Source organism: Amblyomma americanum, chromosome 10 (assembly GCF_052857255.1).
Source record: "Amblyomma americanum isolate KBUSLIRL-KWMA chromosome 10, ASM5285725v1, whole genome shotgun sequence".
Lineage (NCBI taxonomy): Eukaryota > Metazoa > Arthropoda > Arachnida > Ixodida > Ixodidae > Amblyomma > Amblyomma americanum.
In genome coordinates, this window is record NC_135506.1 from 87,179,230 (window position 1) to 87,203,368 (window position 24,139).

Consider the following 24,139-nt stretch of genomic DNA (forward strand, 5'->3'; position numbering starts at 1 on the left):
AATGGTGAGGGCTGGGCTTGGAATCACAGCAACAAACAAGCCGTCACCGTCTTTGCGTCCTTTCTGATCACCTCAATGAGATCACGGTTGTTAGGAGGCCCGCAGGTAGTCAACTGCTGAATGGCGATGGGCGAACACGCCATTCCAGGCATTCCTGGACAGTAGTCAAGGCTTGCCCTGCACCGGCATTAATTTGCAGGGGAGTGCGTAGCCATTAGTTGGTCATTGGTTTACAGCGATAGCTGTTAGGCGCCTGTCCCTGGCTTTCTCGTCGCCGTCGTCGCTGTCAGCGTAACCGGTGGGTGCGTTAATGCCACCGTCAAGTGACATTCATTCATGACACCTGACCTTATCTCATGGTCAACCTCGGTCGCATAAGCCTACGGGTGGCTCTGTTTGGAGCAGTCGCCTGCCAGTGCAGGGGAGCATCACATGGCAGGGGTGCATCACCAGTGCGCCAGGAATATGTCCCCAAAACTAAACGCCTAAAGAGCTATCGCTGAAAATCGCGTTACACAGTCATTACCATTCTTTGAGTGTTTTTTTCGCAACATGCAGAGTTGGAGTACTGCCTCCGCCTACACCGAATTTTCGAACAAAAGCATCGGACGTCTCTGAAGGAGCCGGTGAAGGCTAACTGGCACTCTGTCTTGAAACCGGCGGATGTTCGAAGAAAATGTTGATAGCGGTCAACGTGTCTAGTGACGTCGGATTCATCAGGACACGGCCATCCTGCTAGCTTCATTTGCCATAAGAAAGGACGTCTCCGAGGTACTCTTCAAAGTACTGCTCGGGATCGGCTCTTGACCTGAAACGATTACGTTGTGCGGTTCCGTCACTGCCGTAACCGACGTGTTCCACGACTGTGGTAGGTCTGTAATCTCGGGTATGCTGGGCACTGGCGACGGCCTTTGGAACGTGGTGAATGACTCGGCCTTCTGCTCCTCCACTGGCGAGTGGACGACGCCGTTGATTCGTATGGGCACTGTCTCGATGCCGACGTAGGCGAAGAGGCTGTGCGTCTTTTGGTTGCTATTGAAGCAGAGCGTTGCCGAGCTGCGCGAGTAGTCATCGATATATTTCAGTGGGTCGCATGCGCTCGGGGAATTGTTCATCAGTTGCTGTTGCTGGCCAGCGTAAAGGTTAGGGACGAGAGCTGAAGCTTGTTCTTCACAGGAGTAAAACTGCGCGTGGTTATCCTTAGCCTCCTTTCGTTCGGCGATCGCCTGTGTAGAAGAAATGACAGTGCCACATTTGTAATTAAGAGTTAAAAACAATGCTTCGACTTCACTGGGAATTTATGCCATATGGAACCGCGCAAGTTCAGGGCTGACCAAAACATATGAGGAACCTGTGTTCCACGTTTAATTCATGCAGAAACTTCATTGAAAAAAATTTAAAATTACTTTTCGCTCAGCTTAGCAAATATTCGAGAGTACAGCATGCTGAAAAATAACAGGTATAGGGTGTGTGTTCCCTAAAGCGGCATGGGGATTTATGGCCCCAAAACTGCAAGCTATTAAGACTTACAGCAGAGGCTGACCTTACCTAATGCACACATATCTCAACAGGTGGCGGCGTGTATACTAATACCTTTCATGTTCGACTAAGGTTCCAGCTGCAGTCTGGATGTAAATTAAGGTTCAGGGATAGATGTGCCCCCTTTTCCTCTGTAATTATCCTCTTGAGCCTTTCTGCCTTGTTCCAGACACGGCCGTTTTGGCAACCATGTGCACTAATTCAACTATAACTACGGGACGTAAGAAATAGAAGAATGGCTTCAATCAAAGTGATAAATATACATAAAATACGTTTCATTCTATGTCCTCATGTGGTTCTGGCGTCCAATCTGTGATCAATAATCAGTACAAGTTTTCTGACCAAATACGAAACGGACTATCGCCATACGAAGTTTCTGCAGTGGTTAATAACAGCTGAAGTCACGCTGGTACGGTTCATGAAGCACACATAATACCTGGAAAACCTGGCGCGAGAGTAAAGTTTAGCTTTTGAAATTTAATTCCCAACAGCACTACTACCTTTGACGACTTCTCTTTCCTGTACTGTCCTCCAGCATTGCTTTTCTTCCCGTCCTTCTGCCGGCTGCACAGCAGGCTTCCGACTCCTGAGAAGCGGGATTGTTTAGTGGGGCAGCCCTCGACAACAGCTGTAGCCCCGGTACCACCACCTCTTCCTTTGCTCAATATGTTGCTGTTAAAGACCACAGTGCTCGTGCCGTCAGTGGTGGTGCACGTGACTTGCACCGCTGACGACTGGCTGTTCTGCTTGGCGTTCGAGTTTGCGCACCAGGACCCCTTTGGCGGTTCGCTTCCGCGGTGCTTCTTGAAGGCATCTGTGGTAACAAGCTGTAACCACGCGGCGCGGGCTTCGGGGCGTTGAAATACTCGCACTACAAAGATGAGAAAGCCCTGCATTGAGTTGCAAGCGCAGAACACGTACTGGAACACGGTCCTGGCTTCGCCCACGGCGAACACGCCGAATATCCACGTGACACCTAGCAGAGTCATGACAGCGAATGCACCGCGCACTTGGTCCGCGGTGACTGGAACCTGGTCTGTCATCCCTGACCTGGATTCGGACGTGTGGTTGACGGACTTGGTAGCTCCAGCCATGCGCTGTTTGAATAGGACCCGCGTCACCATGATGAAGACGACAAGGTTCAAGAAGAGGATGAAGCAAGGGATTCCCAGTAACGCGAGGTAGTAGATGAATGGGTTTCGAGAGAATAGCACGCAACTGTAAAAGAAAGCACAAGGACGCACTGACTCAGTATTGCGCTTGCACATGACGGGATCAGAAATATTGAGAAATGAAATTTTAGCAATCGGTGTCCCGCCTCTTATAAATTTCTATCAGTAAGCGCAAGCATAAGCTATACGTGTTTTAACCAGTAACGGGAGCTTCACTGAACCTGTGTGCAGAAATTGATTTCAGGCAAATGCATCTCCAATTTCAAAGATTCATTTGATGAAAGGCTACTCACTGGTCATCTCGACATCTGTAAAGCTCCAGATCTATAGCAAGGCAAGTTCCAACTACGGCAGCTGGAATCCCTGCAACAAAATAAAACAGAAGAATAAAGAATATCAACGCATAACATAAATCGCGTTGTCATGCACTTTTTACAAAATATTTGAACTCACTGTTTTTAGACACGTCTCCGAGACGTTAGAAGATAAATATCCTAATCTATTACACACAGTGTGCCTTGCGTAAGGGATTATCGACAGGAATAGCTCCTCTCTAAAAAATAGTTTTGCAGCACCCACTGCTGCTCAGAGCAGAACCGACATTTTTTTAGACTTCCGTAAAGCAGTCGACTGTGTTTGGCACTATGCCTCATATTGAACAATGACACGTTGCTGCCTCAATAGAAGTGCACCTCTCTTTTCGTTTTCACAGTGTAAGTAATAAGCAATGCATGCTCAAATTCTGCGCCTGTTAAATTTAGAATTTCATAAGAGTAGGAGCTCTGGCCCTTGTTATTTATGGTTTTTATTGGAGATATTTTCCAGCGAGCATCTTAAGATATGGCTATTCCACAACAACTGCGTGGTATGGCACAAGATTTGTAACCCCGATGACGAAGTGTTCCTAAATATCGCGCTATCAAAAATAGGTGCGTGTTGTGAAACCTTGCAGACGAGGATGAACATAAAGAAAACTGTAACACAGTAACACGAAGCTTGCAGAGGTTACTAATTCCGTATTCATTTAATGCCAGCCGTCTATCATTAGTTGGTAGTTAAAAATACTTGGTCATCATAACCACCTTGAATCTTAAATTGGATGATCACACCTCCTGCACTGAAGAAATATAAATGTGAAAATCAATGAAAGAGTTGCTGCTTTCCCCCCAGACGTTGAACTACTACCCTATAACAGCTTCGCTCACCCGGTCCTTGAATACGCCTCTGTGGTATGGGATTCCCACGCTCAGGCAATCATCAATAAGCTGGAACGTATTCGAAGGAAAGCTTCTAAGTTTTCATATAATTCTTGTGGCTGGCGTCGTTCGCTGGTTAAAAAAGGTATAGACCTTGATCCTTTAAAGCTATACCGTCATTTTGAACGCTCAAAATATCTATATATGCGCTTTCAGGGTAAGCTTGGAATAAACAGACGCCTAAATTCAGACTGTTACCAGAACGACAACGCGTTCACATAACTGGGAAAATTAATAAACTTTTTTGTCGCATCCAAGTTTTAAACCAACCAATCTTCCGGCGTACAGCCAACTAATAAAACAAACTTCCGGCCGAGATTGAAGAATTTTCAGACACACCGTCCGCATTTTTTGTAAGGCTGCAGACATCCCGTATGGAAACACTCTTCATGTGCTTGTGATAGAAGCCACTTGTTCTCTTTCCTTCTTATTGCAATGTCCCGCAGCTAAGTTGGCATTGAAAACTGTAAAAGAGTGAGCAACAAAAGCAGTAATAAATAGGATTAAGTGCAGCGAGAACTATGCAACTAGCGTTTCTTTAATCCTCTCCCAATATTAGGGCACGGGAAAGCGCAACGTAAAATTTTGAGCGAAAATAATTACGATAGGCCGGCGGCCGGGGACATGCGGGCGGCAAAGAGGAGTCCACGGAAAGCAGTGATAAAAAATTGACGCATCCAGAAAAAAAATAGATACAAAAATCAGTGATTGAAGGCGGTGGCGGTGATGTACTATAATTAAGAAAAAAACAGACGCACAAACCCACCTGTGTGTAGCGTCGGGTTAAAAAAGTTAGGCGGGGTTTAACCATGGTTGTACCCAAAGGTTTAGCGATAGCTCTGGAATGGCTACAAAGACAGTTCGGACTCCTCTTCTTCAATGGCTAATGAAGCAAGCACGGCTACGCGGCCTTTATAAATGCGTCATATGTTGACGTCACGTCACGTGACCTGGCAGTACACACCCTCGAGTAAACTACTTAAGGTGAAATGTCAAAGGTCAAAAGTCAAAGGGCAAGCCACCATGGTGTACCTTTGGAAGACAGTACACCATGAGGTTTTAACTTGGCTAAACCTATTATAGTGCGAGAGCATTCACAAATCGCCAAGGGCAAATTTCAGCAATGGCCAGGGCCAAATTTGTAGGTAGTCATCGTGTCGGCCACACTCAATTATGGCTGGACTTCGTTTTTGTTCCAAATGGGCCAATCTCAAATTTGGGGTGTGGCTCTTGAAAAATTTTCGGAAATGAGCCGGACCAAATTTGGGGGTGGCCATCGTGTTGAGCAGGCTCAATTATGACTGGACATTTTGGTACAAATCGGCCATGGCCAAATTTTGATGGTGGCCCGGGTGAAATTTTAGAAATGAAATGATCCGTGCCAAATTGGGAGGTAGCCATCGTGTCGGGCACCGTCAGTGAGGCTTGGAAATCTGTTTTGGTACAAATCGGCCAAAGTTAATTTCGGTGGTGGCCAGGGCGAAATTTTGAAAATGACAGGGCCAAATTTGGAAGACGCCATTGTGTCGAGCATGGTCAGTGATGTTTGAACAGAGATTTTGGTACGAATCAGACAGGTCAAATTTCGGGGTTGGCCTGGGCCAGAACCTGTTGCTAAGCTGCTCTCAAGCAACCAGATATCCATCAGACGTCCGAGCTAGATCCTAACGTCATATGCCTAGATTGGACGTCCGTCGGACGTGCGAAATAAATACAGTTTCGAATATCCATATCCGTACATTCATCTGACGAACGAACAATGGTCACTTTTGTATATCCGCATGAGACACAAAGCGTTCGTCCGAGGTATGTGCGGCTGAGTATTTGCCCATTACACGAGTACGGACAATTTTATTTTTCGCACAGAAAATTCGCACATTTCCTGTATACATATTCTGAAGTTCTTTTTGTTTATCGAGAAAGACTTATCACGGAAATAAATTTTGTGAATTTTATGGGCAAGTTGGCTCAAATTCGCATCAATTCAAACAGAATACCTACTTTTATGAAATTATTTGCTTCTGCTGCTGGGTTTGACTGGAAGAAATTCGTAAATTGGAGCAATTCCGCAGTCCTTCTTTGCAGTGCAACGGCCGCCAATGACCCAAAATAATTTAAGGGCAGAAGCAGGTGCTGCACAATTTTAAAGCAGCTCAGTAACATTCTATGTTTAGAAAACCTTTACAAATGATTCGAATTGTCCAACATCGTGTCCACTTTGTTCATTAAACTTTGCCATAAAAGCATTCGTAAATTCAAAGCTCCGGCCAGATACTGCTGTCATCAATGTCATGAATGTCGGTTTGCGGTCACTCCAGTCCAATCCTGCCGTCAACAGTGCGGTGCTGTTGTCAGTTTGTTGTGTAGCGTGGTGCTGCTTTAGAGTTTTGTTATTAAAAAAGCGTTGTTTTGTTTGGTCTGCGGACGAAAGTGGTGTGTCACTTGAGCTATTCGAAAGATGCAGGAAGCGCCTGAAGCTTTTCTGGAACGCTGGAATGCCGTACGGCACCGAGTTTGGATGAGAGAAGGCTTAGTGTGATTGTAGTAGGTGATCGCCTTCGAAGGTGAGAGGCACATTGCTTGAAAATTACTTTTGCGCAATGGAGCAGGATCATATAGCATTCGTTCGTAACAGGGTGGGGGTTGAAAGCACGAGGCTACGGCTTCCCCAAATGTGCTGTTCTCATGATTTCGGCAGACTACACAGAGCTGCGGAAGCCCTCAACTCGCTTTGCTAATTCCAACTCCCCTGCAGTTGTGGGACAGTATTTTCGCGCGTCGATTTTTAAGGCATTGTCAGTATCATTTTTCTAATGAAGAGGGCCAATGCGCGAAAGGCACAACATAGCGTGCACGCGTGGTTTGCAGAGGTTCGCAACACAAGTTTTGCGGCTTTCTCTGCACAGTCGCATACAGTGACCAGCAGGTCAGTGCCTTATGGCCGTGAATTATTGGCTGTAAATGTAACACCGTCCAATTAAAGTATAGGTACATTGCCAATTATGCTGTGGAAAGGTGAGAACTGTCATTGCACTAATTGCTTTTAGTGGAAATGGGTTTTGGTTGATTTTTCCCTCGTTGTTAGAAGAAAAGAGTAGTTACTGCTGAAAGGGACCTTTGCAAATTAACGAAAAAAACCCGTAAAGTTTTGCTCTTATGTCGCATCACTGTTTTGATAACAGTTGGGTGTCCTTTGTTACCCGCGAACATCGCATTCTTGACGCAAAAAATGTGTGATATTCTGTGCCAGTCATTTTATACCATTGCTCTAGGTAATCTGATTTAGGTGCACTTTTTGCTCAAAATATTGTTATTATAATCAGTTTCACAATTAGTTTTGTACCTCATTCATCTGTACATTTTATGTCAGGTGTTATGATTTGAAAAAAAAAAGAGTAATATTTACTCTTTCCTATATGATCTGTTTTTCTGCGGCGACTTGAAGTTAACACTGTTACTGGGTATGCTCAGGGACTTATTGAAACCATAAATGCATTAGTACTCCTGGCACACTGGATTCGAAACAGCCGACATTATGGACACGAAGTGCCATTCAGCCTTCTTCGGTGTTATGTGGTATAGCAATGTCATTCTCTAGTTATGGCAAAAACAGTTAAAGGAAAAGCCATAATATTAAAGGTATACACTTAAATTTTAATTTTAATTAATTTTCCGGAACACCTCTCTTAATTGATTACAGGTGTTTACTTACTGCATTTTTATATAAATTTCGCAAGACTGATATTTGTTGCTTTGTCTTTTCCGAAATCCTGTTTGTGGGAAGGCTATGGATGTGCGTTCTAGGCTTGTCAGATTTGAAGTCACATTTCTTATATTAATGAATATAACCCATTCCTCTGCTTATCTACTACTGGGCACAAAAGTTTCCGGGACGCGAGTTCTAGGAAATACGTTTATTGTAGCTCCACCTCGCTACCCAGTGACATGTCATTGTACGAAGGCATTAAAGGCCTAAATGCTTCTTCCTCTCTTCACAATATCAGGCGACTGGGTAGCGAGGCGGACCTGCAATAAACGTTTTTCCTACAACTCGCGTCTCGCAAACTTTTGTCCACAGTAGTACATCAAGGAGACAATAATATATACCTGCTATATAAATAATAGTTTTCCATTTTATTGCCTCGCAGGAGCGAACAAATCATGCATGCACCATACATGCAAATATCCGAAAAAAATCCGGCAACGGACGTCCTGAAATGGACGTCTGACGACAAAACGTATACCTTCGGACTCCTATCGGACGGCCGACGGACGTCCACCGGCTGTTTGAGATGTTCAGCCGGCGTCCGGAAAATATGAAACGGACATCCATCGGCCGCCCAGGGGATATCGGTGGTTACTTGGGCTTTGCAACGTCACACCGAGCTTAAACTTAAGCGCATCCCGGAGATCAACTTTTGCATCTAGTTGAGCTATCACTCTAAAAGATTAGCGCAAGTGACAGATCACAGGAGCGGTGACATGGCAACGCGCGGCACTGTGGTTTACGATCACTAGGGTAACAGAGTGGCCTAGCGCTCCCATCTTTCAGTCTAAGAAGGGTTCAACAGACGCACAGCCGGCCAAAGCCGGAATCAGCACAGTGGCACTCCGACGCTTGGGAAGCGGCACGCGGGACAAAGGCTGCTTCCTGCAGCCACCTCTGTGCTGCAAACACGGTAATGGCTCGGCACTGTCGCTATCGGCACGCTCGCGAAAGGCAGCGCCGCGCGGCGAGGTTCCGTCGGACCAGTCGCCGCTAATTTTTTTTTCACGCGCCACAGTACGTGAACTGCGACAAATGTTGGTAGCCTGAAACGAATATTAAGTTTCTTTTCACTTGAAACCTAGCTTCTGATTGTTTTTTTTTTGTGTGTGTGGTAAGCCATGACACCCTTAATTGGGAGTTCGCAGACCTTAATAGTGGGCACCATTAAACACCTATAGCAACCACAAAACTTCGGTAAGCTTAGCATTAGCATTCCTTCCGGACTCAGCAGATCTTGAGAGTATCAAGACTCCGTGCCCGCCCCCCTCGAGGCTAGACTAAAATCTCGGCAATCAAAGAACTTTTGATCAAAATCGACCTTTTTTCTTCATGACAAGGGAGCCAATGCGACTCTTCCAAGGTAAATTTACTTTCAGACAGCTAATTTAATGTCCGGAGACTTGAAGGTGAAAACTGCAAAGCTTCTTGCGTGAAACTTTCTTTCTACGGCGTTCTCCAACGGCGCTTTTGTACGGTGTCTTCTTAGTGTGGCTTATGCTGGCAACGAAGAGTAAACAAGGAAAAAAAAACAGACGTGGTCGATTTGCGGTTCGCAAAGTGAAGTCTCACCAGCAGTAAAGAAAACGCAGTCATGTGAGTCGAGCTGCACACGGTGACGTTTCCAGACCTGTTGGTCGTAACACCGGCGGTGGACCATTCTTTTCCTGAAACAAGAGGAAAGTTTTGAGCAAGCTTCATAAAGTAAGAATACTTTTTCCCAAACTACCGTTTTCTGAAAAAGTAGTGGCGAAATAGCAATACGGCCAGCTAAAATTATAGTTGTCATTTCTCAGAATTCGCAATATATGTGGCATCAAGATTGGTGCAATTAGCGCTGCACGTGATTCAGAAACACAACGCTGTTAGCGTCCTAAAGGAACACTAAATGTAGCCGCTGCCCTGGCGTACTCGCAGTCGCGTTCGGCTGCTCGGGCCGAAGTCGTGGGTTCGAATCCCGACTACGGGTGGTCGCACTTTGATTGAGCAGATGTGTAAAAATGGCTCCATGATGTGCTCTAATGAAACCCGTGTTGTCGAATTAAATCCCGCGCCCGCTGCTATGGCGTCCCACGTAGTCTAGTTTTGCGCATGAATATTTGAGCACGCCATCCCCAAAGACCGATTGCCATGAAATATTTGTAACTGAGGTGCAACGCATGGTGGTAGCGAGCCGTGCCCAAGGTCCATAGATTTTCAGCTCAAATAATGACGTCGAACTCCAGTTCGGCATGATCTCTCTCCGCAAACATCTAAAATTTCTTAGCCATATGAGCAAATCTGAAAGTGTGTTCTAATTGTTTCAGGCAGACCAAGAACCAATCAAAAGCTCAAATAAATCGGGCTGTAGGCACTCACTGTGGTCGTCCCAGAAGGCACAGACGTATTTTTTAGCGCTGTAGGTCGGGTACGAATACACCAAAGGATTAGTCAAGTTCTCGATCTTGCTGTCGCCAATTTTTGCTGACAGGACGACTTGACCTGCGTTTGGAAGAAAGAATGGTCTGCATATTAGCTCAAGTCAGTACGTGTCAGTAACCTTGTATATTCGTCATCAGCTAGCACAAGGGTTGAGTTCACCGCAGGACAAACCCTTTACACCTAGTGATGTCCCATGGCTCCTGCTTCGCGTAAAGCACGGACACTTTCTGCTTGCACAATTCCGACGCTCTTCACTCCGCTTGGTTCTTGGCAGCCGCCGAGAACGTTTTCGTTTTCTTGGTACTCTCTGCCCCGACTTCACATGAGGCAAGCTAATATTTTATGCGCTGCTCATGTGAGTTAACATGCCAAGCATTGGTCGCTTTCTCGCCTCACTTTGGCACTATACAGCCGGCTGGATCAAACCAGACAATTCATACTCAGTTCCACGATTCACTGCCTTATTACCAGGAATTGGGGACAAGGGTGCAGTTCCCATGGCTGCCACCACGTGGCACATGGCTTTCAACAATAAAAAAATTGCGTTGGTAGCATCCGCGAAGTAAGAAAGAAACAGACCGACCGAGTGGCTGCAGGCCATTGAAGCGGTATTGGGCGCTAGGCTTATCGGCCCTAGCATGGTGGATGTTCCGGTTTCCTGGCGGTGTTCATTTCGAAGCTCCATCTTGAATCATCGCTGCCAAATCATCCCTCACGTAAGGGCAGTGTGCTGCTCCCTCGCGTCCGTCGATACAGTCACCGCGATTGTTCAGGACAGAAGAGCAGAAGTGCCAAGAAATCACGCACCGTTCTAAGGTGCGAATAGCACAGAGGATTCGCCCCTGTTTTGCTGGTGCCGGCTATTGCTGTCACTCTGCAGCCAACGAATTGTGAGAAAGCGTAGAGTGCTTCGCGTGCTAATAGCAATGCGCATGCGTATCAGTAGATTTATCTTTTCCCCGACATCGATTTATAATATAGCTGCTCTTTGAGGACTAAGCCATCAACTCCTGTCGGAGTGCTAGGAATCAGGTTGCAGTGATTGACATTTTGAGCGACTCCACACAAGCCAAAATAATCTCAGACGGTTACCGTCCAATACTAGTTTAAGCTTTAAACATTCGTTTTTTTTTTGTTCGCAAGCATTAGATGCCTTGCTATAGCGAAAAAGTCATCTTGTTTGCGGTTGAAGCTTGAAGATGGCAGGCTGCCCACAGTCCGGTGGGCAGGTACCATCTGCCCACCGTGGCGGGTGGGCAAGTGGAAAGGAGGAAAACAGTTTTTAGCAGCTGAAAGCAGGTTTGGTTGATGGGGTTTTATGTCCCAATGTGATTCGGGCTAAGAGGAACACCGTAGTGGAGGGCTCCAGAAATTTCGACCGCCCGGGGATCTTTAACGTGCAATTACATCACACAGTACAGGGGCCTCTAGCATTTCGCCTCTGCCGAAATGCGACCGCCGCGACAGGAACCGAAGCCTCGTCTTTCGGGTCAGCAGCAGAGCGCCATTACCAGTAAGGCATCGCGGAGACTGCATCAATGTGGAAAGAAGGAAATCATGACGCACTTGTTACTGCCGAGATGAAACTGGTCACATGGTCGCTACATCAGAGTGGAACGGAGGAAAACTGCGTCACGCTAAGAGGAAAGGAGAGCATTGACATCACGCAAGTTCTGTTCACGTGTTCAGATTGCAGCAGACAGTGAAAAGCCACCTTATCCGTGAGATGTCGCTGGTGTAGTGTGTCAGCGAAGGTGTGATTGTGCTAGCGCACAGTCGCCGCATTTGGTTTAACTTAGCAAATCGTTCAAACCTCCAGGCCGCAGAACCAGAAACGCTGCCAAATCACTGTAGGAAATGAGATGATAATCCAGTCATGAAGGCCAATTAAGCTGCCAAGGACAGTTTTTTCAAATTTTCAAATATTTATTCCAACATTACACCATACAGATATAATGTCGAGGATGGCAGGCAAAAAGCCTCCTGGAGGCTTGACCGGTCCTGCATCCTGGTGTACACTTGGCAGAGCAGCGGTGGCAGTCAGCTCATCAGAACACAAGAAGTGAATAAAGAAAGCCCAAAACAAAACATAGAAACATTCACAAATATGTATGAAGGAGAGACAGAAGTATTAAAGAAATAATAAAGACAAAAATATATTACATTTTATGCAGTATAGGAACGCATGAAGGCTTTAAACTTTGACGGGTTCATGCTTAGAATGTCGATACCCATTTCAATTAGGGAATTCAACAACCTTGGTAAATTATTCTCAAGCATCTGTTTGCTATAGTTAGTTATGTATCTCGAAACATTCCATATTTCTGTGCGGCGTGTAGTGTAGGCAGGTACATTCTGATGCATGTTCGCGATCTTCACTAACGTAAAATTATGTTTCCTGCTGCTATAGTAAAAATCCCGCAGAAGTCTGTATGTGTAAATGTCGTGAATCTTTCTTATATTATACTTCTCGAAGAGTGGTTCAGTGTGTTCCGTAAAGGATACATTGGCAATAATACGTAGAGCCCTTTTCTGGATGATTAATATATTATTAAGATTTGATTGTGTCGTTGTACCCCATACTAAATGACCATAATTAATGTGCGAGGCAAACAAGGCATTATACAAAAGTATTTTAACAAAAGTAGGAAAAATGTGTCGATTGCGACTTAGCATGCCAACCGTACTGCTTAGCTTCCTGAGGACTGAATCTGCATGCTCGTCCTATTGTAGGCTGCTGGAGAAGGTTACACCAAGAATTTTAATTGAGTTAACAACCTAAATTTGCATAGACTCGAACATTATATTATGGTACTGTGGGATTTCTTTTCCTTGAGTTCGGAAAATTACTGCTTTTGTTTTACTGCAATTAACCTGTAGGCAATTTTTTTTCGACCAAATCGAAAGTCTCCCGAGAAGTTCATTTGCCATTCTTATTAAGTCTGTGTAATTGCAGGACGATAAAAAAATACTCGTGTCATCTGCGTACATTATAAATTTTGCTTCTTGATAAATCGATACTATATCATTAACATAAATGTTAAAAAGTAGCGGCCCGAGAATACTTCCCTGTGGTACACCTGAGATTATGCCCTTGGTTTGCGATTTGAATTCGCTTAATGAGACACATTGGTGCCTGTTTTTGAGGTAGGAAGATAATAAAGCGAGTGGTGTGCCCCTTACGCCATACCATTCTAGTTTATTGAGGAGAATATTGTGGTTGATATGGTCAAACGCCTGAGTGTAATCAACAAATATACCGAGAGTTAAAAGCTTGTTTTCAAAGTTTCTTAATATGTGCTCTTTCTGATCTAAAAGCGCTAGTTCTGTGGACTTCTTTTTCTGAAATCCATACTGTGCTTCGGTTATAAGCTGGTGTTTACTGCAAAATGAAGACAGCCTATTGAGGATAATTTTCTCAAAACCTTTAGAAGAAATGGGGAGAATCGATATTGGACGGTAATTTTTTATATTCTGTTTGTCGCCTTTTTTAAAAATAGGAATTACTCTTGCGGTTTTCATTCTGTCGGGAAAAACCCCGCAAGAGATACACATGTTATAAATGTACACCAGTATAGGGGCGAGTTCATGTATGGCATATTTAACAGGCCGTATCTGTAGGTCGTCTATGTTGCAGCTGCGTGCATTTTTAAGGTTGAGATAAATGGAGCACACCTCATAACTCTCAGTTGGCGCGAAAAAATGGAATTATTGTTTCTAGGTGCAGTGAGGTCATTGCTAGGACCAGCATTTTGATCAGTATCTTTAGTTACAAAGTACTGATTAAATGCATCAGCAAGCTCCCGGTCTCTCACTAAGCGTCCATTTAACGAAATCTCTTGTGGTTGTTCTCCCTTCTGTTTCCGTCCTGTAAGAGCATTTACCTTGTTCCACAGTTTATTCGTCTGTCCGGCACAGGATACAAATTCCTGAATATAATACGCGTCTCTTGCTATTCTTAACTCTTTAGTTAACTTATTTCTGAAGGTCTTAAACAATTTGAGATGTGAGGGTTCTCGAGTTTTTAGAAATTTCGCATACAACCTGTCTCGTTTTCTAATTTTCCTTAAAAGCTCATTGGTTACCCAAGGCTTCCGAATCTTTTTATTTATTTTTTGCTCTTTAGAGACAAAGTATTTCTTGTATACTGTCACAAAGTGACTTATGAAGGTATCATAAGCCTCCTGTGCTGTATGTTGTAAAAACACGGTATCCCAGCAAGTACCTTGTATGTCGATGCGGAAAGCCTCTAGAGAGTTTTCAGTGATGCTTTGCAAGTTTATACATGCTTTCTTCGTATTCGGTGCTCTTTCGGGTGCTTTAACGGACATACATATTGGCATATGATCACCTATACAGCAGCTTAGTACGGCACTGGACACACATGGCAGATCGTAGTTCGTGATAAAAAGGTCAAGTAAAGTAGCTGACGTGGAAGTTATGCTTGTTTCAGATTTTATAACATTCGCGTATTCATAGGATGCAAGTAGTCTTTCAAAGTCTATTGATTTGCGAGTAGCACCTTTGATATCAATGTTGAAATCGCCGCCAATTATAACTCTCTGCCTATTCTGACTTGCAAAGACGAAAAATTTCTCAAGAAAATTGAAGAATGCACTATGGTCTCCATCAGGGGGCCGATAACATGCAGCAAAAAGTAAACAATTGGCTTCAACACAGAGCATTTCGTAGTCATCGGTCACGGAACAGAAATCAGATAACAAATCAGTTTTCATAGAGTCATCTATCAACATTGCAACACCTCCGCCACGTCTTGATGTCATTTTCAAATAAAATGTGTTTTTATTGGGCAATCTAAATACCTCAGAATCTTCATTATACCATGTCTCACTAAACATAATAACATCACAGTGTATGTTTATGCCAGCAAAGTAGGCCTCCAACTCTGGAATTTTCTTATTGAGTGACTGGACATTCATATGAACACAGCTCAGTCGTTTTGAACCCAAGTTATGAAGAGTGAACCATTGTTCTTTTGGTATAGATTGCAAGCTCTCCATAAGGAGAGAAAGTTTCAAAAAGCTACAAAGTGGAAAGGACGTCTACGAATGTAGAGCGTCTAGGTCACTTTCACATTTGATCACTGTGGCTGTTTCACCTGGAGCCCTGCGCACGAGAACCTTGCCGCCTGTGTGCCACACAAATTTGTAGTCTGCTCCTTTCGCCCATTCTTTAGCGAATGTAAGCAGCTTCTTAGACCGAGACGTCATATTTTCACAGATGTACCGCTTCTCGTCAGGTCCATTCAAAGCTTTCCTTTTAGCCATGAAAGCATTCTTAAGTAGTTGGCGAGCACAGCGCATTATAATCCCTGGCGTGTTTCCGGGTTTTGCTGGCAGTCTGTGGAGTGCTACCACGTCCTCTCTAGTTAGAACATTTAGGTTTAGTTCTTTCGCCAGGTCATTCACTTTCTCAAAAAGATCTTCGCCCTTCGTTTCAGCAACACCGTGGATCTCGATGTTGAGGCTTCTGCTACGCCACCCAAGTGCATCTATGTCTGTCTCAAGCTGCACTAGCTGCTTAGTGGCTCCGGATTTCTCAATGCTCTCGACTTTGCGCCTAATATCTTTGAGTTCTTTTTCTTGGCGGTCCTGACGTTGCTGTATGGCATCAAAGCGGTCTGAGAGTAGCTGGATAGACTCTTCTATGCCGTTTACCTTGGTCGGTAATTCAAGCAGCGTGTTTAATTTCCGGTCCATCTCTACAAGTTTAGCCACCACTTCACTATCGGATGTCCTCGTATGTGGACTCCTGGTGTTTCCTGTTTTACAAACTTCACACTTCCAAGACTTCTTAGCAAGCTTTTTGGACTTAAACTGCTGCTCAGTGACGCCAGAGCACGTTCCTACATGAAATCAAAATTCACACTCTCCGCAGGTCAATTCAAAACCATCATCACACACTGAACCCCTCAGCAGCGGCTCATAGCTCATATCCCACGCGAATATAGGTAATGCCATACACTGTTCCTCAAAAATGGCGCAAATAGACCCTATCCTCCCAATGGGCCCACGGATGATGGCTGTATTTTGAAGGTCAGCTTTTCAAGAAGTTATGTCGCGTATTGCTTACCTGCGCTGATCAGGGAAGTGAGGGTGGGGCGAACCGGCCGGAAGAACTTGTCGTTCCGGTACGAGACAAATGCTATTCGCGGGCCTTTCTCCACCTCGTGGAAGGGACGGTAGGGCTCGCCCGCAGCCACGAGTGAGCTGTTGATCGCCCTGGAGAGCGCCTCGAACGGGATGGTGATCACAATGTTCTGCAAAATATCGTGGATAGAGGGACACGGTCAGAGAGGTAGAGGGAGAGAGAACAAGAGCTCCTTGCCTTATTTCTCGCTCACGGGGAAAGTGACACACAGCTGCACAGCCCTCTCCGACCGAGAAAGGTTTAATGCCAGGAAGGGTGCATTGGTGTGCAGGAGGTACACTCCTCTGGCCTGTTATACCACACTGGGACAGGTGAATGGGAGGGCAGAGAGAGTGGCAGAGTGAAAATGCAGGGGCTTATAAATACAATGAGCTTAGTCAGGTGTCAAAGGCGTAATGTACAATTCCAGGCTTATTCGGCGTAGCACACATGTCGTATAAGTCACGAAAAGTGACCCACCCTTCTCACATAGCCATGGATCATGCGACTAAATATGGTGCATTCTAGCTAGATCATCCGCAGATTAGGATTAGTGTAATTTATTGGGTGTGACATTGCTCGTGTTTGGGTTCAAATAGGAATATTGCTTTGACTGGGAAGAAAAAAACGACTATATGCTATAGACTGCGGAATAGTATGACTGCTGGAGATAGTCTAGCTTGTCAAAATTTCTAACGCGATTTGTCTAGTGAAACAGTGAAAGGATGGAGTAGAGAGTACTAAACGATTTCGAAAGAGTTGCTAGCTCCAAAGAGCCGCTCATAGAAGCGCCGAATAAACTGTCAAAGAATGCACGCCACTGACGCCCCTAATAAGGAAACGACGAGTGGGGACAAGGAGCCAAAGGCGGACAAGTAACGCGGTCGCTGTATACGCGCATTGCGTTGTCAGTTCGAGGAAACTTCAGTATTCGTCTGGGCCAGAAACTTTCAGCAAGAAAATACATCGAAAATAGAAAACTGCAATTCAGTTAATTCTTAGGAGAGGGGCCCATGAAAGACACCCAGCTATTTTCATGCCTTCTACGTCAGTAAAAGAAGGCGGCATAGAGCTCTGATTCAATGTAGTCTCCAGATTTTAAACCACACAACCTTTCTGCCATACCATGGCACTTTCACTTGGCTGCATTGGGTTGTTTTTCGTGCACACTGCCTTGACTGAACTTTTACACACTGCAGATGCGTTTAAGCTCAACAAAAGCACGTGCGCACACAAACACGCACCGATTTCACTCACGTCTCCATCGTCCTGCTCGTCTCCGTCACCTGAGAAGTCATCGTGAAGGTAGTGGTCTCCGTTTGACCGAAGAAAGAAGCTCAGAAAGTCCTGGCCGTGCAAAATAAGCTTGGGAGACCAGGCCACGGCCTTGACCACGAGATTTTCGTTTTCGATGATGAGGCCACCTGGTCCCAGAACCACTTTGGAGGTGAACCTTTCCACCACCGAAACCAGCCTGCGCGTCGAATGAAAAAGTGCGTGCGTTGTCACTTTGTAATCATTATTATCATACTGTCGTCATCAGCCTTCGCCCCGTGCAGAAGAAAGGCTTCTCTCATTGATTTTACACATTGATTCCACACTAATTCTTTTCCTGCACCAGCTGTGACCACCCTTTCGCCTTAAGGGCACAGGGTAAGGTAAAATTAAAAAAAAAAACCTTTTTTTCTTCTTTTGGAATTTTAGAAGTTCAATTCTTTCTACACATGTTCCATGATCGCACTTTCCTCAGAAAGCCATATTTACGGCCGAAAAACGCTTTTTCCGAAACCAAGTAGTGAGCGGCCACGCCCCCTTTCAGGATTAACGTCAATTTTTTCAACCAAAAAGTCCACCACCTGATTTCAAAACTTGTCTAAAATCAACTACATATAAAAAATTGTCTGGCAACTATTGTACAGCTCCTCTGTTTTAGCCAAGACAACCCTGAGACGCGTTGCACGTTTTTTCCACGTTTCTGCAACCTTCATGCAGCTGCGTCCGAGTGCTATCCCTTTCGATCAATATTGTAAATTGTGCCGGTGTTGGTTGCTGCTGATAAGTTGAGATGCCCAGGGCAAATGCCTTCGTCAGGCGTGAATTTCATGGCAACCGCTACGCTCATCGTGAAAAAGCAAAAGGATGTCCACGACCGAATGAGATCCCGAACGCCGAACGCGCCAGCTCCTCGACATCGAAGCTTTCAAGATTTTCTCTGTGCTTCCAGGAAGAGGATGTGCTACAGAGCAGCAGCCAATATGCCTTAATGGACATGGACGGCATTTGTGCCGCAATTACACAGATTTGTGTGTGCAGAGAGTGCGGTGGAAGTGTTGAGCTCATCGAAATTGTGACAAAACGGGTAGGTGTTGCAAGCGTTTACAGTTTGAACTGTGAAGTGTGTAGTGCCGCACAACGATTTCAGACGTCGAAGAAAACTAGTTCTGGCCTCTATGAAGCCAACCTCAGGTTAGTGTATGCCTTGAGGTCCATTGGTAAGGGAATGGCTGCAGGAAATATACTCTGTGCTATGCTAAACCTTCCTAAGCCGCCGACAAAGTTTGCGAAATACAATCAAGAGCTTCTAGGTCACATCGAAGCTACTGCTCAGGAGTCGATGAAAAGGGCAGCTGACGAAGCTGTGCAGCTGAATGAGGGGGATAAAGACATCGCAGTTGCTCTTGATGGAAGCTGGCAGAAGCGAGGCCATACTTCCAATAACGGCATAGTCTCTGCGACCAGTGTAGACTCTGGGAAAGTGCTGGATGTGGAGGTTTTGTCTAAACGTTGTCCAAAGTGCAGCATCAAGGGTACAAACAGTGACCCCCTTCATAGAGAGGTGTGCCAAAGCAACTATCAAGGCACCAGCGGTGGAATGGAAGTCGCAGGAGCACTGAAAATTTTCGGCAGGAGTGAGGAGCTTCACGGCGTTCGATACGTCAAATACCTTGGGGATGGTGACAGCAAGGCTTTTATGGCTGTGAAGGCACAAATGCCATATGGTGATTCCGTTGAAATATCCAAGGTTGAGTGCATAGGGCACGTGCAAAAAAGGATGGGCACAAGGTTACGAAGGCTAAAAAAAGGAAACAAAGCAGGAAAACTCTCTGATGGAAAGAGCCTCTCGGGCCGAGGCCGACTGACTGATGCAGTAATAGACAAGCTCCAGACGTACTATGGTTTGGCCATCAGAAGAAATGTAGGAAACCTGGATGAAATGCGAAAGGCCGTTTGGGCAACCTTCTTCCACTTATCGGCCACAGACGATGACCCATGCCATGGACTTTGCCCAAAGGGACCTGATACGTGGTGTGCCTTCAACAGAAGTCAGTCAGAGGACAAGCCATTTTTCCACAAGGAGAGTTTGCCTGCATCTGTCTTGGAGGCTATCAAACCCATTTATAGGGAGCTATCGAAGGCTGAGCTCCTAGAGAAGTGCCTGCATGGGCGAACTCAAAATGCAAATGAGTCGTTCAACCATGTTGTTTGGGAACGCGCGCCAAAGAATGTGTTTGTTAGGCTTCGGACCCTACGGATGGCAACACTGGATGCTGTTCTTTCATTTAATGATGGTAGCATCGCACGGGCCAACGTTTTGAAGGCGTGTGGATTGAACCCAGGGAGCAACACCATCAAGTGGCTGAGGGAAGCTGACCATAAGCGCATGTACTTTGCGGACCGAGCAACACGACAGCTTACAAAAGAGGCCCGACAGTCAAAACGACAAGCCGAAAAGCGAAACAATGACGGCGACAGTGACTACGAAGCAGGGGGCTATTAAACCAATTACTATGGAGGCGTTTCTGCGAATAAAAAATGGTTTTTCACATCTTTTTTCTCTTTACGCTCTATTATCTCAAAACAGTGTTTTTTCTTACAAAGGTACCATTATTTCCAATGCCTTTCAAGACAGACGGCTGATTTTTTTTTGCAATCATCTACATAAGTGTTGCCAACTACTGAACTAGAATAAGCATTTTCACTGAGCAGTTATTCTGTTATGAATTTTGAAATGCGCAAAGAAAGGCCAGATATGTGTACTATTGGAAAAATTTTTATTAAAAATCGACTTTTGAACACATTTCAAATATTCTGGTTCAGTAAAAAGAGCACAAAATTTGGCAAACATTGATATATGTATTATTAGGCTACTGTTATTAGTTAGTGAGAAACATGTACCTCAACATGGCCTAAAATGCATGGGAAGTATAGGGCTTACCCTGTGCCGTTAAACATTCTAATCTCATCGGCCCTGCTGGCTGTCTTCCGCCCCTACTACGTAAGGGACCATTGGGCATTTTTTTTCGGACAACATGTCCCGTCAGTGCCAAATTTTTCGCGATTTCAGGTAGTTATTAATTAACTTGCTTTAATTTACTGAACTACTCTGCTCTTTTTCTGCCTGCTAACACTAGCCCTGTCAGTTTTCTTTCCAAATGGCGCTGAGTTGCCCTCTATTTAATTACAGGCATTTTCGACAGCCTCCAATTCTTTTCGCATAGTTGAGCACTGGCCACCTTTTAATCAACAATTATAATTCAGCACAATATCGGGACCCACAATGCATTTCATATTGAATCTTCAGCTCTAGTAGATTCGATGCGAATGATCATGTTCCCAGTAAAAAATAGAGGTGAGATTACAAACTCTGGTTATTGTTTATGTGAAAACCTGGAACACAATATAGTGCCAGTGCCACTGTGTAGTAAGATACGAGTGCCCATAGCCACTTTATGTGCAAGGTGCTTGAAAGAGGCCAATGCCAATGGGAAGGCGACGTACTTTTCGACGGCCATTCCATTCGCGTCTCCCTGTTTGATGACGATGTCGTTGAGTGCCAGGAAGTTGCTGATGACATGGATCATGGCTTGCGCGATCTGGAAGGTAAGGAGAGAGGTTCATTGAATTATGATTTCTCAGCACTTCTGAGTGCAGTAAGAAAAAATACATTATGTTAACAGGACGAAAAAACTTTATTTCGCAAGTGAGTTTTAGACCGTGCTGTGTTCCTGGGCCACTGCGCGGTCCAGCACTGCATCAAGTAGGTCATGTTAAGAACCAAAACTTTACGCCCACGGCAACACTAAACAAAAACGACATCTCCTTTCAGACAAATTATCGTTGTATTTTGTCAGCCGACTTTCTGAACACACCCGTCCGCGAAAGCCACTGACGGCCTTGTCTGTCTTTTCCTTTTCCTACTGTCCGCTCTGTGCCTCAAGCTAAGGACCGGTTACTTGCTCTCTGGGGTGCATGTGAAAAATTGAAAATTGGTTTTTGGGGAAAGAAAATGGCTGAGTATATGTCTCACATCTCAGGGGACACCTGAACTGTGCCATAAGGGAGGGATAAAGGACGGACGAAAGAGCTGCCGTAGTGGAGGGCTCCAGAATAATTTCGACCACCTGGGGATGTTTAACGTGCACTGGAATAGATCGCTAACGCCATTTTAGGATATCCTTGCTGAAATGACGAAGAGGGTGCATGTGCAGTCCGATTTCAAATCTCTGTTCGTCATTTCTGCTAGAAAATCCTAAAACGGCGTTCGCGATGTATTCCGCTGCTCTCTCTCACTCCCTGACTCGCGAAGTTACGTTTATAATTTCCTTTTCCACCACTCACTGCCTTGTCAATGGTTGGAAGGAGAGTTTTGTAGCGATAGCTACATTACGTTAGCATTTCGAGCCTTCAGCGTGGCGGTGCCTGCTCCGCCACGCTGTTACGTGTTGGTCACGTGGTGTGGAGCAGCTACAGTGGCGCCATGGCTGATCACGTGGTGCGTCAGGTGGTTGGTCACGTGACCAAATTTCACTCGGTCAGCTCTAGCTATCGCGTCACTCCAGGTGTAGCCAGAGCTAAACCGCCGCCAATTTTTTTCTTTTTTCTTTCTAGCATGCATCCTTGGTGCTTCATTTTACTGCCACAAATCAATCGCGCACTTTTTTCTCCTGGGGGTTGTCGCTAAGCTGCGATTAAAAATTGTATGCGTGCGCCAAATTCTCTGCAACTCATTCTGATTCCTCTGCTAGTCGCTGTCTGATGTCCTGGATTTGCCGAGAGTGCTCGGCTTGAAAAACAGTTTGGTTTGGTTTATGCGGTTTAATGTCCCAAAGCGACTCAGGCTATGAGGGACGCCGTAGTAGAGGTATCCGAAAAATTTCGACCATCCGAGGTTCTTTAATGTGCACTGACGTCGCACTGTACACGCGCCTCTAGAATTTCGCCTCCATCGAAATTCGGCTCCCGCGGCCTCTTGAACAAATACCTTGGCTTAATCCTTTCACAACCCCTAACCTGCCATAGCTTACTTAAAGCGTCAGAAGATCTGTCAACACTGCTTTAGTGATTGTATACAGTACTTTTTTTTGTTAATAGGGTTGCCACATGCAGGTACCTACATTTTCGGGTTTTATTTATTTCGGAATTCGGCAGGTAAAGATAGGGCGGCATTTCGTTTGAACGAAGTAGGGTTCAAAGCGGGTTATTTAGCAAAATGTCTGGAATTCCATTCTTTTTTTGTTTTTGTTTTCTGCAGTCAAAGGCCAATTACTCTAATCTCTCTTTCTGTACAAAACATCCTACTTTTTGTGTATTATTTTAGAAAACGGAAATGGCCCGTTCAATTAAAGAAATTGTTTCCCAAATCATATTTTTCTCTCCTCCTATATTCGAGTGTTTTCGTCCCATGCATTACAATATCCTACACAGTAGTTCTGCATCCGCCCAAGATCTGCCTGCCTTGTAGACTGAAAACATTCATTCAACATTACAACGGTCATTTTAAGCGCTCAAGGGCGTTGGAGCAGCACATCGTTAACAGCTAGAGCGCTTAGCACAATGATGCGATAAGGTATCTGGTCAGCACTTGTGTTTTTATTCTGTCTTCTAAAACGAAATTCTCGAACATATGTTGTGAATATGCGAAGCTATGGATAACAAGGAGGAAAATCGGGTTTAAAATGACCTGTTTACTGAAAACAACCCTCCGGAATAACAATGATATATCCGCTAATTTTCACAAGGTGCCTTCAACTTTGTGCACAAAAACGTACCTTCCTAAATGCAAGCGCAATTTTTGGAAGAACAGGTTTTAACCGCATTTTTTAAAATATGTTTATTATGGAAAAAACGGATAAAATCGGATTTTACGCGAAAATAAAGGACACTATATATAAAAAAGCTCAAGAGGGGAAAATATGATGCCAAATTTTCAACACTGGTCTATAAAACACCGCCAGGTGATCATCCTGCGTCTTTGTCTTCCTCTCACGGGTCGCCGGTATCAGAAATTGTGCATGCGCGGCATATAAATGAACCCAAATCATGCAGTGAAGCCGCCCCAGGAATCGACTGCACTTGTTTTTATTTTCTTTTCTCTGAATCCAGGGCGTACCCAAGAAATTTACCACCATTCCTTACAAGAATCACGTCAAGTCAGATAGAGAGATTGACCGCAAATCCGTATTTCTGGCGAGCACTGTGTTCGCATCACCTCTCGGTGAAGAATCCAGGTATTCCAAGAATTAATAACTCAACAACTCAGCACTCTGAGGCGGCGTTGTCCAGCTCACATTCGGAGGACCAGCTTTCGCTGGTGAACCGGGCAAGTGCGGCGGCAAAATCCGATGGGTGCCTGGAACGAGAGCTCACCAACTGACTGCGATTTCCTCTACGCATTAAACGTTTTCTTTCTCTCTCTCGGTGACTGTTGTGCTTCTTCCTTCGCTTCCTTAATAAGAACTGCCACCCACGTACCGTGCGCTGCAATCGCTTGCTTTCCGCGCGACTTGAGCGCCTGATGCTTTGGACTGCATGGCAATCCGTGTGGTTGGTATGCT

At 45.0% G+C, this 24,139-nt stretch overlaps 1 protein-coding gene across 1 annotated transcript in view; it reads right to left on the reverse strand.

Moving 5' to 3' along the window:
* Positions 1-536: 536 nt before the first annotated feature.
* The window catches only part of LOC144108530 (uncharacterized), a 155,273-nt gene continuing 131,670 nt past the window's right edge, over positions 537-24,139 (reverse strand). Inside the window, exons 10-18 of the mRNA XM_077641744.1 lie at positions 21,084-21,178; positions 17,562-17,778; positions 16,248-16,434; positions 10,092-10,214; positions 9,306-9,400; positions 3,917-3,935; positions 3,005-3,074; positions 2,040-2,757; positions 537-1,226 (exon numbers count right to left, since the gene is read on the reverse strand). Coding sequence (XP_077497870.1) covers positions 717-1,226; positions 2,040-2,757; positions 3,005-3,074; positions 3,917-3,935; positions 9,306-9,400; positions 10,092-10,214; positions 16,248-16,434; positions 17,562-17,778; positions 21,084-21,178 — 2,034 coding nt within the window. The 3' untranslated portion in view covers positions 537-716. The remainder of the gene's footprint in view (positions 1,227-2,039; positions 2,758-3,004; positions 3,075-3,916; positions 3,936-9,305; positions 9,401-10,091; positions 10,215-16,247; positions 16,435-17,561; positions 17,779-21,083; positions 21,179-24,139) is intronic.